Raw genomic sequence first — 26,035 nt, 5'->3', positions numbered from 1 at the left:
CAATATATAGAGAGATTGCGTATTCTAAGCTCCAGTGTTGCCATATAGAGAGGGAGAGAAAAGAACACTCTCATGGTACAGTATTTCAAATAATTTATTGAAAAAAGAAGGTTACATTGCACTTAAAGAGAACAGGGATCAGCATGTATTGTATAGGAATTGCCGCTTTGCGCTCCACCTGTGTTTCAGCTGGCTGGAAATTACTTATCTCAAACAATGAGGAACGTAATTTCCGGTCGACTGGAACACACGAGGAGCGCAAACCGGTGATTCCTATACAATACATGCTGATCCCTGTCTTCTTTGATGTAAGTGCAATATAAATGATTTGAAATACTGCACCATGAGAATGTTCTTTCCTCTCCCTCTCCATATGGCCACACTGGAGCTTTGAATATGCTATCTATGTATATATTGAATAGATGACAGCAGCAGCGGTTTGAATTCATACCTGTGACCTCATGTATGACATCTTGGATTTTCCCATATGCGTAAATTTGACTCCCTGTAATAGGGGTCAATTAAGTCTGGTGAGTGCATAGTGTGCTGCATGCTGGTGATTGGGAACCTTTCCTCTACTCACTAAGGACATTATTCACATGTGGGATTTATACATGGACTTCACCAGGGGTCAAGTCCTGGGGAAAAAAGTGTGGGAACTCCCACCCAAGATCCACTCCCCCACCAAAAAAATAAAAAATGATACGCTCATATGCATAATTACTAAACCGCATGTTTTTTTAAGCAAGTTCTTTCTAAATCCCGCGATAACTCGCGGAAGACCTCCGGAATGTCTCCTGGGAACAATGACAAAAGCTCCCAGGAGACATTGCAGGAGACAGTGACGGAATACCCGCACACTACCTGATGAATCCATATACAGGAAGCGGCCAGTAACATAAAGGATTGCTAAGGTTCGCCTTCCCCTGACAGTGACTCGAGCTGGGCATCGCCGCTTAGTGAAGGATTGGCTCTGGCGGCTCAGCTGCTCTAGTCCTGCAAAGGGAACTGCGTTCCTGCTGTGAAAAAAGTGCAGGAACTCCGTTCCCACGCGTTCCCGCAGGACTAGAGCCCTGGACTTCACAATTTTTATGTATTTTTTATAATTTAAATAAAGATGCATTTATTAATTTTATTTGTTTATTCACTATGGTGATATGTAATTTTTGATATAAGAGCGCGCTTCCTTTGTTTCTTTTTACCACAGTATATGTGTTGCATCGCATTTGCAGTAACGCACCGTAAAATGCATAGTCCCACATACACTACACAGGCCCTTCAGAGCAATACACATGACCGGTAAGGAGAAAGGAGTTACATTACCGCTTAAGGTCCAGATGAACTTGTAATGTAGTTTTCCTCAGAGTCACCCTGGCGTTAAGACGGGATTCCTGGAGAAGGATAGACAGTCGTGAATTAAACAATATTGGACCCCCAACTGGTGACATTTTGTTTCCTAAAGCACTATGTATCATAAACAATTGCCTTTCTTTTAAACAGAAAACGTTCTTACTTCTTTGCGCCGTTTTTGCATGTCAGTGCTGCTAATCTCCTCTAGCCCCTTTCAGACACTTCATATTTACAGTATATGCACTCACTTCAGCATTGGCCAGGAACACGTCACAGAATGACAATGCAGCAGCACAATCGAGAGAAAGTTTTTATTTTATCACAGGATGTGCCTGAACAAGAGGACTTTCATGGCAAGATTGACATTTTTTTTATTTATTTTTTTACATATTAAAGCTTATATTAACCTCCCTGGCGGTATGATTCTTTCAGAAAAAACATGCTGAAAGCGGTACCATTATTTGCAAGGAAATTTGGCGTTTTATATTGTAGGTCTGTAATTTTTAGAAATAACTCACTTAAATCTGACCAAACAAGAGACTAGTAGGCATCCCGGGTATGAAATTTTTTTAAAAACAAAATTATAAATTATAATATAATAAATAATTATAAATAATTATAACAAATAATAATATAATTATAATAAAAATTATTCAATAATGTAATCAAATTAAAATCACTGAAATTTGCTCAGTTGCAGAATTGTTGCTGTCATTATTTTTTTTTTTTTATGACGAATTTCCCCACAAATCGCTATCGCACAATTCTGCAAGTGATTATAATTTATTATCGCTGTTTTGTAGCTGATCTAAAACTATTTTTGACATAAAGGGACACTTTTGGTTGCTATGGACAATCTACAGTTTGCAGGGAGAAAGAAAGGTTTTTATTATATAAAATGACATGCATGACACAGGACAGACCACTAGGGACAAGGGGGGGTGTGTTTTTTTTACATACAGTACTGTAATCTATAAGATTACAGTATACTGTATGTTTAGTGTTTGTTTACTTTTTTGAATTTGGCGCCGTTCTCCGTCCCCGTGCGTCGTAACGTCACAGGGAACGGAGATCGGCGTCACACGGAGGCACTGTGTGAATCGAGCGAGGTCCCGCTCGCTCACACAGCGCGGTGGCATCGCTGGATCCAGGGACAAGGTAAGTAAAAAGTGCCTGTGGATCTAGCGAGGCGAGCCCGAGTCTGACTCGGGGTTACCGATCGCAGCAGGAAAATCTAACCCCGAGTCAGACTCGGGAACACCGCCAGGCAGGTTAACTACTTGCCGACCAGCCGCCGCAGTTCTACGGCGGGAGGTCGGCTCCCCTGTGGCGAGAGCCCGTTGTATAACGTCGTCTCTCTAAGCGGCCACTCCGCCGGGGCACCCACGATTGCTCGTTACAGAGCGGGGACTTGGAGCTGTGTGTGTAAACACACAGCTCCCGGTCCTGTCAGGGGAGAAATGCCTGGCCGTCTGTTCATACAATGTATGAACAGCGATCAGTCATTTCCCCTAGTGAGTCCACCCCCCCTACAGTTAGAACACACCCAGGGAATATACTTAACCCCTTCCCCGCCCCCTTGTGTTAACCCCTTCCCTGCCAGTGGCATTTTTATAGTAAACCAATGCATTTTTATAGCACTGATCGCTATAAAAATGCCAATGGTCCCAAAAATGTGTCAAAAGTGTCCGAAGTGTCCGCCATAATGTCGCAGTACCGAAAAAAACAATATTTATAAAAATGACATAAAACTACCCCCTATTTTGTAAACGCTATAACTTTTGCGCAAACCAATCAATAAACGTTTATTGCAATTTTTTTTTAACGAAAAATAGGTAGAAGAATACATATCAGCCTAAACTGAGGAAAAAAAATGTTTTTTTATATATTTTTGGGGAATATTTATTATAGCAAAAAGTAAAAAATATTGATTTTTTTTCAAAATTGTCGCTCTATTTTTGTTTATAGCGCAAAAACTAAAAACCACAGAGGTGATAAAATACCACCAGAAGAAATCTCTATTTGTGGGGAAAAAAGAACACCAATTTTGTTTGGGAGCCACGTCGCACGACGGCGCAATTGTCAGTTAAAGTGACGCAGTGCCGAATCGCAAAAAGTGCTCTGGTCTTTGACCAGCAATATGGTCCGGGGGTTAAGTGGTTGAATGTTATTGATTGGGTTTATATGTACTGTAGTTTAGACTACATTAGACATACTGCATTACATTTTTTTAATTTTATTCCCATACACTAGGGAATTAAAAAAAAAATTATGTGTTCTATCTTTTTAAACTACCATCATGCTGCAAAAATAAGAAAAAGAGGAGAGAAGGAGAGAACACTTTAATAAATATATGAATTCAGAAGGAGTTGGGCCATACATTATGCAGTTGTCCTACCTTCAACCATGAGTTGACTGTGTTGATGGGGGAAAACCTTCCAGAAAACTACTGTGTTCTGCCGGCGAGGAGCACAGGGAGCCTTACCCACCAGCAGCATACAATGACAGCAGATATACATGTAAAACCTATGTAGGGAGATTTGGTTCATCCCCATGTATCATCTGAGGCTGTTCACTTCACTAGGTGTATGGAGGGTTTACATCCACTTTAATTGCTCCAGGCCTTATCTAAAGCTCTGGGTTACCGCTAAATAGAAATAAATCTATAGTCCATGAACATAAATTTATCGTCCTCTACCTGCTTATTGCTTAAATCTAACCTCGATTTTTAATGGGCCACCAAATCTGTTCCATATATTAGGATATATCTCACCCTATCTATAGACTCCCTCTACCGGGAAAATTATGCACTCCTCTTTAACCACTTAAGACCCGGACCATTATGCAGGTTAAGGACCTTGCCCCTTTTTGCGATTCGGCACTGCTTCGATTTAACTGACAATTGCGCGGTCATGCGACGTGGCTCCCAAACAAAATTGGCGTCCTTTTTTCCCATAAATAGAGCTTTCTTTTGGTGGTATTTGATCACCTCTGCGGTTTTTATTTTTTTGCGCTATAAACAAAAATAGAGCGACAATTTTGAAAAAAATTCAATATTTTTAACTTTTTGCTATAATAAATATCCCCAAGTTTAGGCCGATACGTATTATTCTACCTATTTTTGGTAAAAAAAAAAATCGCAATAAGCGTTTATCGATTGGTTTGCGCAAAATTTATAGCAATTCCATATAGGGGATAGTTTTATTGCATTTTTATGCGAGGCTGTACGTGTGATGTCAGTGATCGTCTTTCCCTATATCAGGGAACAGACGATCACTAAAACACTGCCACAATAAAGAACGGGGAAGGTGTGTTTACACACACCTCTCCCCATTCTTCAGCTCCGGTGACCGATCGCAGGACACCGCCGGCGATCGGGTCCCGCGAGCGCGGTCACGGAGTTTCGGAACTGGGTCCCCACGGCTGGGCCTTACAGAGACACGTACAACGAATAAAGACAAAATATAACAAAATTATTTGTTGCTTTTAAAACACAATGTGGCTCATGTACGTTAAGTGTAGTATTTTTTTTTTTACAAAAGTTGGAGTTTTCCTTAATTGGTTAGCAGCAACAATATTAAAGCTAAGCATTATCACATACCATGGTCATGCTGCTCAACTGCACAGGGGGCTGATCTGGTGGAATCAGGTAAATGTTTAAGATGGCGTTGACCGAGACACTTGTTCCAGCAGGCTTTATGGTAAAGCGGGGGGGAGTGGAAACCTTTAATTCTAGCTTCATTGGGGACTCAGCCACAGAAGGATCCTATAAACATGAAAATCACCAAATTTAAAAGAATAAAAGGGTACATTTTCAAGAAATGAAAGAATACAGGAATACGTTTTTAATTATTGAGAAACTATCCAGTGTTATTACTGACTCACAGCCCAAATTTCTCAAAACATGGGAACCCTCGTTCCCCTTTCTAAGTCCCTCAAGTCTCAGCTACCTGTGAAAATGATAACTTACCCTACAGCCTGAGCCCTTGGGAGGGATGACAGCCTCCACCCCACCACTGAGCAACCAACTGCAGCCAGCCCAATCTACCTCCACTTACCACACACTCCTGCTCCTTCCCTTTTTGAGAAAAAAAAAAAAGCACAACAAAAATCTACTGAACAGAAAAGATTAATCCCCAATATTTGTTAGATATAATCGAAAATAGAGTGTCTTTTGTTGTATTCCTAAACCAGATCCCCAGTCTCAATTTGTGCCTGGAGACTTGTGTCAATGCCCATTTCATTCATTATCAACCATGACATACTAAAGAGGTAATGCGAAAACGAAATACGTGTTTATTCATAGACAGCTCAATGTGTAACTAAAGCCAAAACATTTTATGTAAAATAAAAGTCATTGTCAGGATTTTATTGCAATCTGTGCCCCACTGGGAAAATGCACCCTCTGCATTTGAAATGGTAGCCATTGTCATGTGGACAGTGAAAGGGCATCCAATATTTTACAGCTGTCCATATAACAGAAGGCGAGTGCAAATCTTCCAGTGGGCACACCTGTCTAAATAAAAACTGTCTGATTTACGCTTACTTCAGGGAGGGATTTGCTCCCACTGTCTGTGTGGACACAAGGGAAGACTCTCCAATGATAACACAGATAACAACCCTGACTGGGGTTCAACATTACCTATTTTATCCTATTGTAATAAAAACATTTGATTCATTTTTACTTTAAGCTTATTATTATTATTATTATTATTATTATTATTATTATTATTATTATTATAAGGCTTTATATACACTTCTCAAAAAATTAAAGGAGCACATTGAAAACATATCAGATCTCAACGGGCAAAAATCTCATGCTGGATATCTATACTGATATGGACTGGGAAATGTGTTAGGAATGAAAGGATGGCACATCATTTGATGGAAATAAAAATTATCCACCTACAGAGGGCTGAATTCAAAGACACCCTGAAAATCAAAGTGAAAACATTATGCAGCAAGCTAGTCCATTTTGCTGAAATGTCATTGCAACAACTCAAAATGGTCCTCAGTAGCTTGTATGGCCCCCAAATGCTTGTATGCATGCCTGGCAACATCAGGGCATGCTCCTAATGAGATGACGGTTGGTGTCGTGGGGTATTTCCTCCCAGATCCGGACCAGAGCATCACTGAGCTCCTGAACAGATTGAGGTGCAACCTGGCGGCACCGGATGGACCGAAAAATAATGTCCCAGAGGTGTTCTTTTGGATTTAGGTCAGGTGAGCCTGGGGGCCATTCAATGGTATACATTTCTTCATCCTCCAGGAACTGGCTGCATACTCTCGCCACATGAGACCAGGCATTGTCGTGCACCAGGAGAAACCCAGGACCCACTTCACCAGCGTAGGGTCTGACAATGGGCCCAAGGATTTCATCCAGATACCTAATGGCAGTCAGGGTGCCATTGTGTAGCCTGTAGAGGTCTGTGCGTCTCTCCATGGATATGCCTCCCCAGACCATCACTGACCCACCACCAAACCGGTCATGCTGAATGTTGTTACAGGCAGCATAAAGTTCTCTGTGGCTTTTCCAGACCCTTTCACGTCTGTCACATATGCTCAGGGTGAACCTGCTCTCATCTGTGAAAAGCATGGGGCACCAGTGGCGGACCTGCCAATTCTGGTGTTCAATGGAAAATGCCAATCGAGCTCCACAGTGTCCGGCAGTGAGCACAGAGCACACTAGAGGACGTCAGGCCCTCAGGCCACCACCATGAAGTCTGTTTCTGACTGTTTGGTCAGAGACATTCACATCAGTGGCCCACTGGAGGTCATTTTGTAGGGCTCTGGCAGTGCTCATCCTGTTCCTCCTTGCACAAAGGAGCAGATACCGGTCCTGCTGATGGGTTAAGGACCTTCTACGGCTCTGCCCAGCTCTCCTAGAGTAACTGCCTGTCTCCTGGAATCTCCTCCATGCTCTTGAGACTCTGCTGGGAGACACGGCTAACCTTCTGGCAATGACACGCATTGATGTGCCATCCTGGAGGAGTTGGACTGCCTGCGCAACCTTTATAGGGTCCAAGTATCGCCTCATGCTACCAGTAGTGACACTGACCCTAGCCAAGTGCAAAACTAGTGAAAAACAGTCAGAAAACATGAGTAAGGAAAAAAATGTCAGACACCTCCACCTGAAAAAACATTGCTGTTTTGGAGGTCGTCTCATTGTTGCCCATCTAGTGCACCTGTTGTTAATTTCAATTAACAGCAAAGCAGCTGGAACTGATTAACAACCCCCTCTGTATACACCCCCCCCCCTCTGTATACACCCCTCCCCCTCTGCTACTTAACTGACCAGATCAATATCCCAGGAGTTCTGATTCAAAAGTGTTCCTTAAATTTTTTTTGAGCAGTGTAGTTTGCTCAGCGCTTTACAATGTAGAGGGGGGGCAGTGCAATTACAATACAGTTCAATACAGAAGGGACAGGAGCTTACAATCTAAAGGATATGTTATATAGTTTTTTTTTTTCAAAAAATTGTATGTCGTTTTTAATGCCAAGTGTAGCTGTTTGATTGATCATTGTAAGTTCTCTCATATTTTCTTATTGATACAGCTATGTATGAGGAGAAAAGAAGGAAAGAAAAATTCTAGCTAATGTACATAATATAAACTATTTTGTGAATACTGTACATGTACTATATGTAAAAAGGGGAAATGTACTTTTAAGGAGAAACATAAAATTAACTATATGACTTCTGCATTTAAACTGGCTCCACTTCCTGAGGTTTTCAATCTTTACTGGTTTTCATATCGATAATGCTCTCTCTCTACTTTATTAGATTTGTATTTTACAGATGTTACTGAGCCCGATGTGCAGTTGATTAGAGTTACCCATTCATCTAAACCTTAAAAGGAGTTTACTCAAGTTAGTCATCATTTCCAGTGGAAGGTACCCCATGTGTCATGCATGGACCTTATCTAAAGTGCCTGTCTATAGTGACTACCATAGTCCAGAAGAACCCACCCTGGGGTAGGCCTCTCATGTGAGCATTGCATGGAGCACAACGAGGAGGGAAACATGAAGGATGTGACGACCACCCTGTCACCCTGACCCCCTGCACTACAGTCTATGAAAGGTTTATCTTTATATTCGGTTTTTTACCTTCAGCACAAAAATGGCTTTAGATATACTTCAATGTACTCTTTTCCATTTTCTTTCTTATTACAAATAATCTGAAGCTGTACCTGGCCTGTAGAGAGAAAAGGACCTATTTGCCCTTTGCTAAAATGTCTGCAACTATCAAGAGGTTTACATACTACATAGTTTTCACCATTGTATCACTTCAATGTACTAGTCCAGGATCTTCAAAAACAGGTTTCAAGATAAAGGGAGCAGTACAGTAAAGCTGTCCATAGATGGATCGAATCTCGGCCGGTTCAGATTTAGTCAATCTATTGGTACATTGGTTGTACTGATCCATCGATCGACTTCAGTACAACCAGCCTAGCAGTGATTGTGTTCTGCTGGCAGCGAGCCTTCCTGAACACAATGGGGCAGATTCACGTTACGCCGCCGCAAGTTTGCTTGATTCACAAAGCAATTGCCTGTAAAGTTGCGGCGGCGTAGCGTAAATTCCCCCGGTGCAAGTCCGCCTAATTCAAATGATCCGGGTAGGGGGCGTGGATCATTTAAATTAGGCGCGTTCCCGCACCGGACGTACTGCGCATGCGTCGTTCCTAAATTCCCCGCCGTGCATTGCGCTAAATGACGTCGCAACAACGTCATTTTTAAAACTTAGATGTGACTTATGTCCATCCCTACTCACGGACGACTTACGCAAAAAAAAAATTCAAATTTAGACGCGGGAATGACGGCCATACTTTAACATGGCAAGTCTATCTATACGCCACAAAATAGCAGCTTTAACTATACGCCGGAAAAAGCCGACTACAGACGACGTAAGAGAATGCGACGACCGCGCGTACATTCGTGAATCGACGGAAAAAGCTCATTTGCATACCAGACGCTGAAAACAACGCGAACTCCACCCAGCGGGCGCCGAAGTAGTAAGTACGAAGCCGTACGCCTGTCGGATCTTACCCAAATGCCGTCGTATCTTGGTTTGAGGATTCAAACTAAAGATACGACGCGGGAAATTTGAAAGTACGCCGGCGTACTTGTACTGTGAATCTGCCCCAATAACGCTATGGGAAAAACAGACAATTTTCTTTCAGTCCACCAATAGGGAAAGGAAAGACAATTGTATAATCTATGGCTTGATTTAATCCTGTAATAGCAGATCATCAGTCTGATATGACAAAAGCTTATTAAAGATATAACGCTAGGAAGGAAAATGTGATAGGGATGGGAGATACAGATGAAGCAAAGAGAAGGGGAGGGGAAAAAAGCAACAAAGGAAAGTGATAGGTATAAAAAACTGAAGGACAAAGTAAGGGCAGAGTAAGGGCTCTTTCACACGGAGCAGATCCGTATTGATCCGCTCCGTTAGCCCGTTTGGCTCAGCGGGGATTCCTCCGTTAATCCCCGCTGAGCTGTCGGCTGACAGGGCGGTCCCCGCACACAGTGCAGAGACCGCCCTGTCTCTCCTCCGCTCTCCCCTATGGGGAATCGGATGAATACGGACCGTGTGTCCGTATTCATCCGTTCCGTTCCGCCGGACGGAAGAAAAATAGGGTTTTCTTCCGTCCGCAAAAGCGGATCTTTGCGGACGCGGATGGTTGCGGACGTTAGCGGATGCATCATCCGCTAACGTCTGCAATCCCATAGGGATACATTACAAGTCCGTAAACGGACTTGTAATAAACGGACCGTTTGTCCGCCCGTGTGAAAAGGCCCTAAGGCAAGAGAGAAAGAGAAAAGAGGGGAGAATGGAATGAAAGGCGCAATAAAGATGAAGTGGGAGAAAACAAGTACTGACAGATAGGGGTAGAGATTTTACATAGGTGACAGAAAAGATAGGGTGCAACAGGGAAGCTTATCATTATTGGGATTTCCATAAAACCCAGGTTTCTCTTTGGCATATATATTAATCCTGGAACCTCAAAAATGAATTGTGGGACTACATTTATGTCATGGTTGTGAGCGGATCCCACAATAAGGTACAAGACTTACCAGTAGCATGAGACTTCCAAAGTATGATGTCCTCAACAAAATTTCCAAGTCTTTGGGCACCTTAAAAAGACAAACAAATGTACCACAGATACAGAAACATTAGAAGAAAGAACAACCACTTATATTACAATGAGTAATCAGAGAAATATGATTTTTTTAAAGATAATTCTGCTTTAATCGAAGATGTTGTTTTTTAACACTATGCAGCCATTTAAAAAAAAAAAAGAAATTGTGCTTTTAAAAAAACACTCACCGGGCCTGTGAGCCCTGGAGGTTTGTGTCATTGCAGCCAATGTGCTGGGACTGTTTCATCCATTTTGACATATGACCAGTAGGTATGTACACATTTACATGGGTGTTTTTTGTTTTAGTCTCTGCCACTCAATTCTTCAACTGAATTTACATGTTATCAACAAAGCAGATGACCAGTACCTTTTATCATTCATCTATCACAATGTCATTTTCCTGTGGGGTCACCGCATCCTATATATATATATATATATATATATATATATATATAAAAAAAAATTTAAAACATTTATATATATACTGTATATATATATATATATATATATATATATATATATATATATATATATATATATATATATATATATATATTGTGACAGGAAGTCAGGTAAATCTGTGGGTGTTGTCACAGACGGGACATACATTTCTGCCTTGTTTAGACAATAAACCAATTGTTATTAGGCGTCGGCTGCAAAAGTGGCCAGAGAAGGTCTAAGGGCGTTGGAAAACTTCAGCTGTTCAGAATGAGGCAACTAAAGCCTCTATAAGTAATCCAGAGGATTACCACTGAATTGCTGCCTCCTGAGGCTTTGTGAGGAAGGAGAGCAGTGTACTGAAAGGTGAGGAAGGAGGTGAGGAGGATTGATTTTTCTGTGTGATAAAAATCAAAAGACTATTGTTTTTCTACTGCATGACCAGCAGTGTCTGTCCAGCACTAGACTGTGCCAGACTCCCTAGATAGGTTCCTGTGTGGTGAAGATAGACGCCCCCCCAAGTGGCCAGGGTTTATTTTATGTTTGATTTTGTTTATGCTGTTTGGATGCGTGCACTTGTTTCCAGCAAGATGGAAGAATAAACCAAAATCTGTCTGTATAAATTCAGTGTGTAGTGAACCCATCCAAGGGGTCACAGACCCCGCTACCAAGCTAACCCCTTACAATATATATACTGTATATATATATGTAGAGCCTGTGTACTTTCAGTACAGGTGCTATTCTAAATTTAGAGGGGGGTGAGAGAGTTAGTTAGCTCTCATCCAAGCGATTTGTACAAATTGGGCCTCTGTTTCAGCTGGGCTGTACTGTCTGTTAATTCTGTGTTCCTGGGGTGCTTTTCCACCCTGGGGCGGCAGGTGGCGGCAGTGGAGTCCAGGCTGGGGTGTCTCTTGCCAGCAGCCAATCAGGAGGAGTTTTCCCTCGCGGGGCATGCTGGGGGAGAGTTCTTCTGGAGCAGACGCCATTGGGGGCTGGTCTTGTTCCGGGTGTGGCACCCACCTTCAGGGTGACCACACATCACGGGTCCCGGCGATATGGCCTACCAGGCCGGGGCGCACGTGGTACTCGGTGTTCTTTGTTTCCGGGACCATGTTGGCCCGGGGCAACTGAAGTTATGGCTGGGCCCCAGTGATCGACTGGGTCCCCAAGTTCTGAGGAAAGATCCCAAGCGAGATAGCTGTTCGGTGAGGAGTCAGCCTGAGGAGAGCCAAGAAAGGCAGGCAATCCAACAGGGCCTCGACAATTCATCAGGGATCAGGGTGACCGGACACTGAGAGGTTGGATGTCAGCAACCTGTCAGTCGGTGACCCAAAACAAGAAAACTACCTGAGGGAGATTCAGGCATCAATATTACTGAGCAAGATTTATTTCACTATCTACATTCTAGAGAAGGGCCCGTGGCAGAGGTTCCACTCTGATTTTCATTTCTACCAAGTCTGTGGCAGAGACTTGTTTCTTCTCAAGGTTCCGAGTGATACCCTGGCTGCCAGGTCCGTGTGAGAGGCCTGTCCAGGTACACTATACCCCCTCCGGCTGGAGTGGCGATGAAGGTAAAGTATCGTTGGAAGCAGGATTGTTTCCGTTGCTGTTAGGCCTGAATCTGCAATTCTCCTCCTCACCCATCTTTTATCCATCTACCTCAAGTTTACTGTTTGCCGTGTTGGGCAAGAATAAAAGAACAAGAAAGACACCTGCTGTTTGGACATTCCATCATTGCTGCTCTCATCTATCTACCCCTAGATGCTCATAGAGGTAACACGCCATCCCAATCTATAACCAGCGGCTCCTGCGGGGTAGCGCTACATATATATAAAAATATATATACTTTTTTAATATTTTATTTTTCACATATATCCTTGTTTGACCTTCATGTAGTGGTGTTGTTCATCAACACTTATTTCCTTTAACACTTTTTTAACATAGTAGCTGGTAATGATGGTAATGCTTTAGATCACTCCTATTATCACTCTATCGCCTTCTTCCACAAGGAATTCGTAATTCTCCAGATACACCAGGCCAGATTCACAAACAATTACGGCGGCGTAACGTATCCCCTTTATGTTACTCCGCCGCAAGTTTTCGTCATAAGTGCTTGATTCACAAAGCACTTGCGTGTAAACTTGCGGCGGCGTAGTGTAAAGCTGTCCGGCGCAAGCCCGCCTAATTCAAATGGGGCGTGTACCATTGAAATTAGGCGCGTTCTCGCGCCGAACGTTCTGCGCATGTTCCGTTAGGAAATTTCCTGCCGTGCTTTGCGCGAAATTATGGCGCCCCGACGTGTTTTTTGAACGGCGACGTGCGTTACGTCCTTTTGTATTCCTGGACGTCTTACGCAAAAAAATAAATAAATTTGAAATTCGACGCGGGAACGACGGCCATACTTTAACATGGCTCGTCTAAATCTAAGCCATGAAATAGCAGGCTTAAGTTTGCTACGGGAAAAACCGACTAGCGACGACGTAAGAGAATGCGACGAACACGCGTACCTTCGTGGATCGCCGTAAACAGCTAATTTGCATACCCAACGTGGAAAATGACGCAAACTCCACCCAGCGGTCGCCGAAGTATTGCATCCTAAGATCCGAAGGCGTACGAAGCCGTACGCCTGTCGGATCTTAGCCAAAAGCCGTTGTATCTTTGTTTGTGAATTACAAATAAAGATACGACGCAGCAAATTTGAAAGTACGCCGGAGTATCAGCAGATACTCTGGCGTACTTTTTCTGTGAATCTGGCCCACCATGTCTTGTACGCCATGTCTACACCATGTCCAGATACACCATGGAGGTGCTTCCTGTGATGCAGTTTTGTCTGGGTGTGTTCAGGGAGCAGTGCTCTGTGCCCCAAGGCCCAACCTTTTTCAAGCCAATTAGAGCTTCAGGCTCTAACCATGTGCTTGAAAAAAAACAAAAAAAGCATAAAATAAGAATGAGTCTGTCTCCCCGCATGCAAACTAGGGAGTGGCACCCCTGTGCCCCTTATGGACCAGCCGCTACTGCTAAAAAAATTTTTTGAACAACAGACATGAAATTGCCTCGTTCTAGTGAGAGATGCTACTCTCACAAGTAAAACGGCCAGTAGGTGGTCATAGAAACTATTTGTGAAATACATTTTCCTTACTGAAATCATAGTGCATAAGTACACTCACCTGTTCATTAGCAATTTCTAGGCTGAGCACACCCGATCGATAATACGCATACATTGCAGAGTCAAAGAAATACTCAGAGAGAGCAATATATACCATGCGTTCCTTCTGTTTTGTGTGCAGGACTGGAGAGTTGTTAGGAATTGTGTCATTCTCTGCATTCAGGGAATAAAACATGCCCTAAAGGTAAAAAATAATGCATAAACATCATTAGAGTGCATTAATGTAAAATAAACACAGGGGGCATTATCAAACATGTAGTGACTCAAATGAGCCTGCTTTTCATTTAGCAAATCATATATTACAGTTTTTTATTAGTGACCCCTGTACCTAAAATCCTGGGCAGCAAACTGAGACAGAGAGCTTCTATAAATGGAAAAATAAATAAAAATGAACTCCATGAGCTGAAACTGCTGAAATCTGTGTATTGTGGTAGTAGGAGTATCATACAGTACAGTAAAGTTACTGCATGTTCTGCATCTCACAGATGTGAAGCTAGTCTTCTCTAGACATGTGCATTCGTTTTCGTCCGAATGCATTTTCGTTCCGAATTTCAGGTATTTTCGTTATCGTTTTAACAAACGATAACGAAAACACAGAAAACCAAAACCGAAAGATCCGACGTAAACAAATGCTTTATTTTAGTTTTCGTTGTGGTCGAATGTGCCTAACCTTAACTCTATTAGTCCAATATTATTCTACATAGAGAGAAAAGATTCGACATTATAGACACATGAAGATTCGACATTGAGAGACATGAAGAGTCAAAATTTTTTTTCTTTTTTTTTTTAAGATTCTGTCGAATCTTTTTTTTTTTTTCTTAGAACATTCGACAGACATTATAAGCCTTCAATGACAGATTCGACATAGAGAGACATGAAGATTCGACAGAGAGAGATATGAAGATTCGACATAGAGAGACATGAAGAGTCAATTTTTTTTATTTTTTTAAGATTCTGTCGAATCTTCTTTTTTTTTTTTTTTAAGAACATTCGACAGACACCATAAGCCTTCAATGACAGATTCGACTTTAATTTGGATTTTCGGACGAATGCATTTTATTAACGAAAAACAAAATAAATAAAAACGAGTAACTAAATAAAAAAGAATTTCGGACGAAAAGGAAATTACGAAACAAAATATTTCAGTGTGCACATGTCTAGTCTTCTCCTCCTGAACCTCTTTTTGCCCAAAACAACATTATTATTACATTACATTTACATTATTTCATAGAAAAATTTGTAAAATAACACATTTAGCTAAGCTCACACTAACCCATGCTCGGAAAATTGATCTATGGTGGATCACTTTTTAGAGTGCAGCCAAACAGCTGCTGTTAGGCATTCAGGAGGCACTCCTGTTGCCTCCTGAATGTGTCTTTTATTAAAATGAATTTATTTGCTAAATATCAATCTACAATAAGACTAATGCGCCACAACCACAAGTCAGTCACTCGCTGTAAACTGTAGCATGGCCCTGTGGGTTTAAATGGGCGAGAATGAAGGGTGGTGCTGTCTGTCAACTCAAGACGTGGTGTAATATTTGTCCCAGCCGCAGCATGTAAACCGCCCCCTCCAGGCTTTAGGTGAGTGGTCAGGGGGGTTTTAAGCCTCAAATGCCTGTTTTATTGCCCCCTGGCTGCCCATGCGAAAGAGACCTTAAAGCAACAGTACACACATAACTATCACACCAAAAAATAAAAGTAAAGTTAACAAACAAAACAAAGTCAATTTAACCTAATAAGCTCAATGATCAAAACTAATTCCGCGTACACACAACCGTTTTTAATGTCCTAGAAAAAACAAAATTTTTCTCGGCGTGATTCTTGTCAAGCCTGCCTTGCATACACACGATCATTAAAGAAAAATGCTTGAGCAAAGCGCGGTGACGTACAACACGTACGAAGGCACTATAAAGGGGAAGTTCCATTCAGATGGCGCCACCCTTGGGGCTGCTTTTGCTGATTTCGTGTTAGTAAAAGTTTGGTGAGAGACGATTCGCGCTTTTCAGTCTTCGTGCTTTTCAGTCTGTTACAGTGTGACGAATGTGCTATCTCCATTACAAACGCTAGTTTTACCAGAACGTGTGCTCCCGTCTCATAACTTGCTTCTGAGCATGCACGTTTTTTGCCTGTCGTTAAAGCGTACACACGACTGTTTTTCACAAAGTGAAAAACAATTCGAAATATTAGAGCATGTTCTAAATTTTAAATGCCCATTTTTCACGTCGAGAAAAATGCTCTGGAGCCCACACACGATCGTTTTTAATGACCATTTAAAAAAATAGAATTTTTACGTCATGAAAAATGGTCGTGTGTACGCGGCATAAGGCCTTGTACACACGGTCGGACCAAACCGATGTGACTTGTCCGACGGACCGTTTTCATCGGTTCACCTCTGAAGTGGCCGTACGGCCTGATGTGTGTACACACCATCAGTTCAAAATCCGATCGGGTCAGAACGCGGTAACGTAAAACACACGACGTGCTGAATAAAACGAAGTTCAATGCTTTCAAGCATGTGTTGACTTGATTCTGAGCATGCGTGGGTTTTGAACTGATGTTTTTCTGTACTAACCATCGGTTTGGTCCGATCGGGCAGCGGGCCAGCGGTTCGGTTTTGAAGCATGTTTAGAAATTTTGGACCGAAGGAAACCAGACCGATAGCCTATACACACGGTCGGTTTGGTCCGATGAAACTGAACTTCGGTTTATTCTCACCGGACCAAACCGACCGTGTTTTTGTTTCAGTGAAACATAACTGATGGCAAAATTGATAAATTTACCAAATACATTCTGCTCATCTGTTTTGGATAACCGTAGTCTATATCTTCCCCTGTTTCGGCTACGGCACACTGACTGACCTCGGCGTAATATTTTTGTGAAAACATCATTGAACAGATTAGAGATTTCACTTACCCTGAAATCCATATCCAGACTGTCCTCAGACACAAGGGGCTGACTCAGCAGAGAATAGTCTATGCCTATGTAATCGTCTACTGTTTTCTTCACTGGAATAATGGAGAGAATCATTATTACTAGGTAAAGAACTCAATGTGCCTATACATATATTAAAGGAAATTATTTTTTTTTTTTGCTGAAATAACTGTTTACAGGGTATAGAGAAATAATAGTTAACTGATTCCTTTTAAAAATGAATAAAAATAGATAAAAATCAATCATATAATGTACCTACAGTTTCAGTTTCGTTTTTGCATGCCGTTTCCTGCTCTTTGATGTACAGAGACACAGAGCCAATACAGGGCAGTGATGGTTTGTAAAACGAAACTGATTGGTGTTGAGGGGTTTTAGACACACAGTAATCACACCTCCTTGATTAGTGACCACAGAGAGAAAGCTCCCATGACTTTTTTTCATCAGGAAACAGACAACCAGGAAGTGCTCAGAACAGAGAAGGATTAGAGCAAAAACGAACAATGAGGACATAAAAACAGGACTGCAGTAAGGTAAAGGAAGCTATTTAGCTAAAGAAAAATATTTCCTTTAGTGACCCTTTAAGTCTGCCTCATCCCTTACCTTGTGAACCATAGTGGGTATGAATAAATACCTCTCCCAGACCCTAACTCTAGTGCCAGAGCAAGGCCCAGAATTTATTCTAGATGGAAATTATTCTTTTATACTGTTGTCAAAAATAAGTTACAGAATGAAAGTGGTTTAATCAATTATACAATAACACAGCACTGAATTTGGAAGTGGAAGTTCTGAGTTTGTATACTAATCCATGAAAAGGCTCCAGCTCTATCCCAATATAACCATTCCAATAAAAGTAATGCCGCGTACACAAGATCGGGTTTCTTTGCGGTGAAAACACCGCCGAGAAACCCGACGGGAAAACCAAGGACCGGCTTGGTCCCTTTTCCCCGTGTACACACGTCCGGTTTTCCCGACAGGTTTTCTCTTGGTCGAGAAAACCAGCCGTGTGTATGCTCCCCTATGGGAAAACTGTCAAGCAAAAAAACACTGTGATTCGCGACGAGAAAATGTAATAGTAGGTCCATACCGGTATGTTACCTGCAAAGAAAAACGTTTAATGATTAGATTAATTATGATTTAGAATTCTAAAATTATTTTACTCTTGTCTCCTGCAATAACGGGGTTTGTCATCACTATCCTTCTAGGAAAATTCCTGCAGAGCAAGCAAAATCTTGCGAGACACTCCAGTGCATTCTAAGCATGTCTCTTCCTGAGATTTGGGCTGCTCTGTATTCCCCAGAATCCAAGAAGGAACCTAACACCACCCTTTTTTCATCTCATATCACTTTCTGAATTATCATGAACAAATGTATGTGGAGCAGTGGCGGTGCGTCCATAAGGGGTGCACGGGCGCCACCCCCTCTCTCCTGCCACTTCTCTATCACAATAGATAGATTTATGCATTGCATGAATCTATCTATGGTCGCTACTGTCACCCCTTGTCAGGCGGCGGGCACCTGAATTACAGCGCCGGGGTATTTTTTGGAAGCACCTGATTAGAGCCTTAAGCCCTGTACACACGATCGGATATCTGATGGAATCTAATCCGATGGATTTTTTTGTCAGATATCCGATGAAGCTGACTTTCATCAGTCTTGCCTACACACCATCAGTCAAAAATCCGACCGTGCCAAAACGCGTTGACGTAAAACACTACGACATGCTGAGAAAAATGAAGTTCAATGCTTCCGAGCATGCGTCGACTTGATTCTGAGCATGCATGAATTTTTGACCGATGGACTTCCACACAGACGATCGTTTTTTTCTATCGGTTTTTTATCCATTGGAAAAATTTAAAGCATGTTCTATTTTTTTTCATCTATGGAAAACAAACCAATGGGGCCCACACACGATCAGTTTGTCCGATAAAAACAGTCCATCGGTCTGTTTTTAATCGGACAAACCGATCGTGTGTACAGGGCTATAGACTCTAATAGGCGTCCAAAAAGGTGAACAGTGGGCGCCATGCTGGGTGCTCACTGTTCACTCCACGGTATGTTAGAAAAGTGAATGAATATTCGCTTTCCTAACAATGAACCGCCTCTCAGCCAATCAGCTGCTCGGGTCTGTTACCTGTCACCTGATTGGCTGAAACGAAAGGCGCTGTGATTGGATACCTATAAGGCGTCCAATCATAGCAGAGGGAAAGCGAGGACAGGAGAAGACATCAAGGAGCGTGAAGAATACCGCCGTGACCTGCTGCCCCACCGAGACAAGGCAAGTGCCGGGCAGGCGGGGGATGCACGCTGGCAGCATTTGATAGGGCACAGTAGCGGCAATTGATGGGCACACTGGTAGCATTTGATGGGGCACAATAGGGGCAATTGATGGGCATACTGGCAGAAATTGATGGGCACAGTGTCAGCAATTGATGGGCACACTGGCAGCAGTTGATGGGCACAGTAGTGGCAATTGATGAGCACACTGGCAGTAATTGATGGGCACAGTAGTGGCAATTGATGAGCACAATGGCTGCGTTTGATGGGCACAGTGTCTGCGCTTGATGGGCACAGTGTCTGCGCTTGATGGGCACAGTGGCTGCGCTTGATGGGCACAGTGGCTACGCTTGATGGGCACAGTGGCTACGCTTGATGGGCACAGAGCTGCGCTTGATGGGGTTTTTTTTTCAGTTTGTTTGCGCCCCCCCCCCCCAAAAAAAATTTGAGCACCAGCCGCCACTGATGTGGAGTAACAGGCATCCTTATCAGGAACTGATATCCACGATCTACACAGATAAGTAAATCTACCCTGAACAAGCGTGTTAGGTTTTAAAAATATAATATACTATAAAATAAAAAAAATCTCATTGATTTTGATGTCTGCTTTGTTGCCAGACATAATGAACGTCGATCCTCTTATTTATAATTTCAGGGACATAGCATCTGTTAGAGAAAAAAGCGCCAAACTTCTTAATCTCAAACTCGAAAGGTTTATTGGATATCTTTTCCTTCAGGATGTTACATTGCTGTTTTACTGCTACAAGTTTATAATTTTGGTGACTTCACAGGTCATGTCCAAGGATAAGAGATAATAACAAGACAAAAACAATTTCTATAGTATAGCATTTTTCAGCGTTCAGCGCCTTCACACTTTGAATAAAAATTGCTCAGTCATGCAACACTGTACCCAAATGAAATTTTAATATTTTTTTCCCACAAACAGAGCTTTCTTTTGGTGGTATTTGATCACCTCTGGGGTTTTTATTTTTTGCGCTATAAACAAAAGAAGAATGCCAATTTCGAAAAAAAGCAATATTTTTTACTTTTTGCTATAATAAATATCCCCCAAAAATATATAAAAAAAAAAATTTTTTCCTCAGTTTTGGCAAATACGTATTCTTCTACATATTTTTGTTAAAAAAAAATCGCAATATGCGTATATTGATTGGTTTGCGCAAAAGTTATAGCAGCTACAAAATAGGGGATGGCGGTGATCTGCGATTTTTATCATGACTCGATATTGTAGAGGACACATCGGACACTTTTGACACTATTTTGGGACCATTCACATTTATACAGCGAACAGTGCTATAACTATGCACTGATTACTGTGTAAATGTGACTGGCATGGAAGGGATTAACACTAGGGGGCGATCAAGGGGTTAAATGTGTTCCCTAGTGAGTGATTCTAACTGTAGGGGACTGACTGGGGGAGGTGATCGATCGGTGTCCCAATGTACAAGGGACACACCATAGGTCTCCTCTCCCTGACAGGACGTGGATCTCTGTGTTTACACACAGAGATCCACGGTCCTGCTCAGTTACTGGGCAATCGCGGGTGCCCAGCGGACATCGCAGCCACCGGGCACGAGCATCGGGTTCCCAGTGACGCAGCGGGTGCGCAGGCGTGCCACTGCCTGCGCGCGCGCCCCCTAGTGGCTCGGGAAGGCAAGGATATCATATGACGTCCTCCCAGAACGAGAGGCTTATCATCCCGCCGTCATTTGACGGCGGGCCGTAGCCTAGTGGTTAAATAAGTTTAAATATTGCCTATAATAAAGGGCCACGACCATTGCATTCCACAATGGTTTTGCCGTATATTCATTTATTAACGATTTAAGTTATAGTTGACATATTTTGAATTGTTCTGCCTATGGTCCCATACATCTGTCTACGGTATCCATGGTGGTAGAGGGATAAGGTGATTGAGTACAAGAAAAGTCAGGAGCTTGAAATGACCTTTGGCTAACCACTGCTGAATGTTAAGCACCCAAGACAAATGTATGGATTTTATGGGAGACTAAAGAGGTGACTGTATAGAACATATAGATAAAATGATTGCAAAAATAAATAAATAGTAACAGACTTACCAGGTATAGTGTTAAGTAGAGAATTAAGTAAGACCAATCCTGCGTGCCTGAGAGCTGGACAGATCTGTAATACAAATCAATAATATTACTTTAGGGAAAAATACATTTAGAATGTTTTAATAGCAGGTCATTTATATGTCAAATGCTTTGTTATACTCCTCAGATGTATTTAATAATAATTTATTTCCAGGCATGTATTAATGTTAACCAGGGCTTTTTTTCTCAGAGAATAGGTGCAGGAACTCCGACCTTCACCCTTCATTTCTGCTCCCTACCCGCCCCTGAGCACTTGGTTCCACCTCCTATCGGCTCCTTGGTTCCACCTCCTATCGACTCCTTGGTTCCACCTCCTATCGGCCCCTTGGTTCCACCTCCTATCGGCTCCTTGGTTCCACCTCCTATCAGCTCCTTGGTTCCACCTCCTATCAGCTCCTTGGTTCCACCTCCTACTGGCCTCCCTGTACCGCCCATTTTAGAGAATACAGAACCAAGTATTATTTTTGCTACTAAGTGATTTGCATGAAATTTGTTAATGGTAACAAAGACAGTAAAATAGATCCCCTGCAGTGAGCAACAATAGACCCCACGCGCACTTCCGGGTTAACCAGCTGATCATCAGTGGAACGCACGCCGTTCCTAGGCTGGCGCTGACATCTTTTATCGGCTACGAGTGCTGTGCTGGGAGGTTTGCTATGGTCTGATAGCTGCCCACTTTTCTCTGTTTTTATATTTATTTTATTTTAACCGTTTTATTGGAACCTTGGTTCTAGTTTTATTTTCTGTAATCTTGTATCCATCCTGCTTTTTGTGCACGCCAGTTTTTGTGGTTGTGCGAATAAATTACCCCTTGGTTTTGAACATACTACGCTATGTGAGATTATTTTTCCCCCTGGAGGAACTTGGACAGCCGAGAGGATCTGAACCACCTGGATTAGGACATCTACCCATAGGACCTAAGGAGGTGAAAGCCGAGTGGTGGGAGATCACACAGTTATATGCACTTTACCCCTGCAGGGGTGAGTGCCTCTGGTGAGTGGGGACCCAGGAGGGGGAGCACCGGAACCACTGCGTGAACCTTCACAACTGCATACTGTGATCACTTATCCAAAGTGGGAGCACCTGTTCACGAACAATCTCACATACCTCTGATCTCTGCTATTTGATCTATCATATATGGACTGCTGATTTATTTCTTGATGTATTACCTATCGGACTATTGTACTAATTAACCTAATACTTTTTGCACTTTTACTTAGGTTGTTCACTTATTAATTGCCGTGCTTTGATCCAGCATTTTCACTGCTGACAGGCGGCTATTACCAACTTTGCACTTATTTGTATATTGATTTGTATATTTATTTATTCATATTAATTTATTATTATTGTATTGGTTATTCACCTAGTGCACCTGTTGTTATATTACTATCTGATACTGAGTGTTACACATACCTGTACCATCACTGGTGCACATTATTATTTTTATATATTATTTTTTTTACACAACATATTCTGTCTGAGTGTTCTAATACACATTACTCAACCACATATGAGGTTTATTGAGGCACTTTTATTGATTAGATCCACCAGCTCTTAACCCTTATCTGGATCACATATAAGTCTTTACGTACCACTGTTCTGGTATATTTAGCCTCCAGCTGAGACAGCGCCACGACCCCCACACTCTTTCATTTAACAATAGACCCTACCCCAGCAACAGTAGACTCCTCCAGCAATGATAGACCTCACCCCAGCAAAAATAGAGCCCCCACACAACAAAATACCACCCCAGCAACAATAAACCCCCGGGAGCGACAACAGATGTCCCAGCAAAATGCATCAATAGACCCTCCAGGAGGCAGCAACCATAGACCTCTGGTTCAACAGTAGATCCCTCCCAGCAAAAATTGCTCCCCCCTAGAAACATAAGACCCCCACTAGCAACAATAGATCTACCCAGCAACAGAAGACCCCCACCAGTGACAATAGATCCCCCAGCAGCAAGCATCAATAGACCCTCCAGCACACCCCAGCACTCCTTGCCATTACATACATTCATTGCTGGAGGTGCCGGAACTGCGTTCCCCCGCGTTCCTGCAGAAAAAAAGCCCTGATGTTAACACTACCTTTGCACAGGTCCTGCTTCTCTTTAACCATGCTTCATAAATGCTTTGATAATTAGATCAAACTGGGGTTGATTTAATAAAACTGGAGAGTGCAAAATCTGGTGAAGCTCTGCATAGAAACCAATCAGCTTCAGATTTTTTGTCAACGCTTAATTGAACAAGCTAAAGTTATGCCGCGTACACACGATCGGGCTTTTGCCCGGCCAAATCGCATCAGAATTCGGAGAAAAATAGAACATGTTCTATATCTAAACTCCGATGGAATTCATTGGAATTTCTGATGAAAAACTCAGATGGGGCTACACACGATCGGAATATCCGATGGAAAAAGTTTGTCTGACTTTTTCCATCGGAAATTCCGATCGTGTGTACGTGGCATTAGAAGCTTATTGGCCACCATGTACAGCTGCACCAGATTTAGCATTCTCCAGTTTTAGTACATTTTTGATCTCCGGTTGCTTTTACTCACCTTCCTTTCGCTCCTTCACCATTCACCCTATCAAATTGAAATACAAATACCTGATACTTTCAGCGTTGAGGGAGCATGTGACTCTCTACCCTTCCACCCCCACCTTAGTTTTGGGTGCCAAAATGACCAATCAGAAGGCTCAAGCACTGCAAACAGTGGCTGGGAAGAGAGTCTTCAGCCCTATGTAAGCTCTGCCCAAAGTGACCTGGAGCTTACAGTTCCTAATTTTATGGTTATACAGACACCTCCCAGCACAACTGAGGTTTGTTCTATTGAATATTGAATTGAAAGTGCTTTGTAATATCTGTTTATTATTTCTTTCCCCACCATCCAGTTCATCCACTATAGTGAGGAATAAAGAACCTATAAAAAGTCCTTTCCTCTCTCCTTGCTTTGAGTGACAGGTTATTTACATATCTAGCTTGGACATGTTTATCATATGTTATGTTATGTTTATCATAATATGAGGTGATCCACAGTATAAAAAGTGAAAAATCCACCCCTCCCCCACATAAAACATCCTGGTAATATACAATGAACTGTGGATCACCTCATATTATGATAAACATAACATATGATAAACATGTCCACGCTAGATATGTAAATAACCTGTCACTCAAAGCAAGGAGAGAGGAAAGGATTTTTTATTTAGACAGGTTTTTATCTGGAAGTCTGTTAATTTTCACTGAACAATAAAAGAGGATTGCTCAGAGATGGATTAAAGGGTCACTAAAGGAAAAACATTTTTTTTGCTGAAATGACTGTTTACAGGGTATAGAGACATAAAAGTTAACTGATTCCTTTTAAAAATGATTACAAATAGATTAAATTCAATCATATAATGTACCTGCAGTTTCACTTTCACGTTTTTAAACTGGTTTCATATTTCTGTGAAGTAAAGAGACCCACAGAACAAAAACAAAACACATCCAGGGCAGTGTTTTGTTTTTAAAATGAATCTGATTGGTTCTGAGGAGTTTTAGACACACAGCTTGGACCACAGTGAAAAGCTGCCATGAGATTTTTCATAAGGAGCCAGACAAGCAGGAAGTGTGGAGATCAGAGCAGAATTACAGCAACTTCAAAGCAAAAACGAACAATGAGGACATGAAACCAGGACTGCAGTAAGGTAAAGGAAGCTATTTAGCTAAAATAACTTTAACATTAACGTTTAGAAAAAACATAAAGCTTTTGAAACATTAGCATACACTATTGTTTACATCAAGCTGATATCTTAACATAATGGAAAAGGCTATACGTTTCCCTTAAGAATACAATATATGCTCACAACTGTATTTTAAGGATACACATGTGCATCATATTGCATCTGGGTACCTTATGCGCATAAACATATGAAAGAATTAGGTTTATAATCATCTATACATATGCTATTCGCACCTTTCGCATGTGGTCTGGCCCCTGGATTATTATGTGTGTTTTTGAAAAGGAATGCATTGAAGGCTTGCCATAATAGAGTACAGGTGTCTGCTGTTCTTGTTCTTCTCTTCATGTTAAACCATGTAATGGCATAAACTATATACGGTAATAGGTTTATACAACACCACAAATGACGCAGGGCCCAGCTGCTCCTGGTTCAGACCTTTTCCTCTTAGTCCGGGGACCACATACGCCAGTAATGGCTCAGAATTCCAAGAATTCCCAAAAATATGGGAATTTACGACGTATGAGTTTAGCAACTGTGCTGTTGTGTAACAGAATAGTGCTCTTGTTTTCTTTTTCTGAAACCCTGGTAAAATAACTGTTCAAAAACGTAGCCAATTTAGGATTAAAAGTAACCACACTCTCAATGTACCAAGACACATTAAAGGGGTTGTAAAGGTTTTTTTTTTTCCTAAATAACTTCCTTTACCTTAGTGCAGTCCTCCTTTACTTACCTCATCCTTCCATTTTTCTTTATTTCTTCTGAGAAATCCTCACTTCCTGTTCTTCTGTCTGCAACTCCACACAGTAATGCAAGCAGTGGCGGTGCGTCCATAGGGATGCAGGAGCGCCGCCCCCTCTGGCTCGCTCACAGCCAGTAAAATATACA

The 26,035-nt window shown here is 42.0% G+C and overlaps 1 protein-coding gene across 1 annotated transcript in view; it reads right to left on the bottom strand.

The window, feature by feature from the left end:
* LOC120918571 (phospholipid transfer protein) overlaps nt 1–26,035 on the bottom strand; it is a 92,742-nt gene that overhangs the window by 8,929 nt on the left and 57,778 nt on the right. Inside the window, exons 7-12 of the mRNA XM_040330224.1 lie at nt 21,394–21,457; nt 17,010–17,101; nt 14,096–14,272; nt 10,426–10,485; nt 4,952–5,116; nt 1,324–1,391 (exon numbers count right to left, since the gene is read on the bottom strand). Of these exons, the coding sequence (XP_040186158.1) occupies nt 1,324–1,391; nt 4,952–5,116; nt 10,426–10,485; nt 14,096–14,272; nt 17,010–17,101; nt 21,394–21,457 (626 nt within the window). The remainder of the gene's footprint in view (nt 1–1,323; nt 1,392–4,951; nt 5,117–10,425; nt 10,486–14,095; nt 14,273–17,009; nt 17,102–21,393; nt 21,458–26,035) is intronic.

This window comes from Rana temporaria, chromosome 12 (assembly GCF_905171775.1).
Source record: "Rana temporaria chromosome 12, aRanTem1.1, whole genome shotgun sequence".
Classification (NCBI taxonomy): Eukaryota; Metazoa; Chordata; class Amphibia; order Anura; family Ranidae; genus Rana; species Rana temporaria.
The sequence above is the reverse complement of the archived record's forward strand: the minus strand, read 5'-3'. Positions and strand labels throughout refer to the sequence as shown.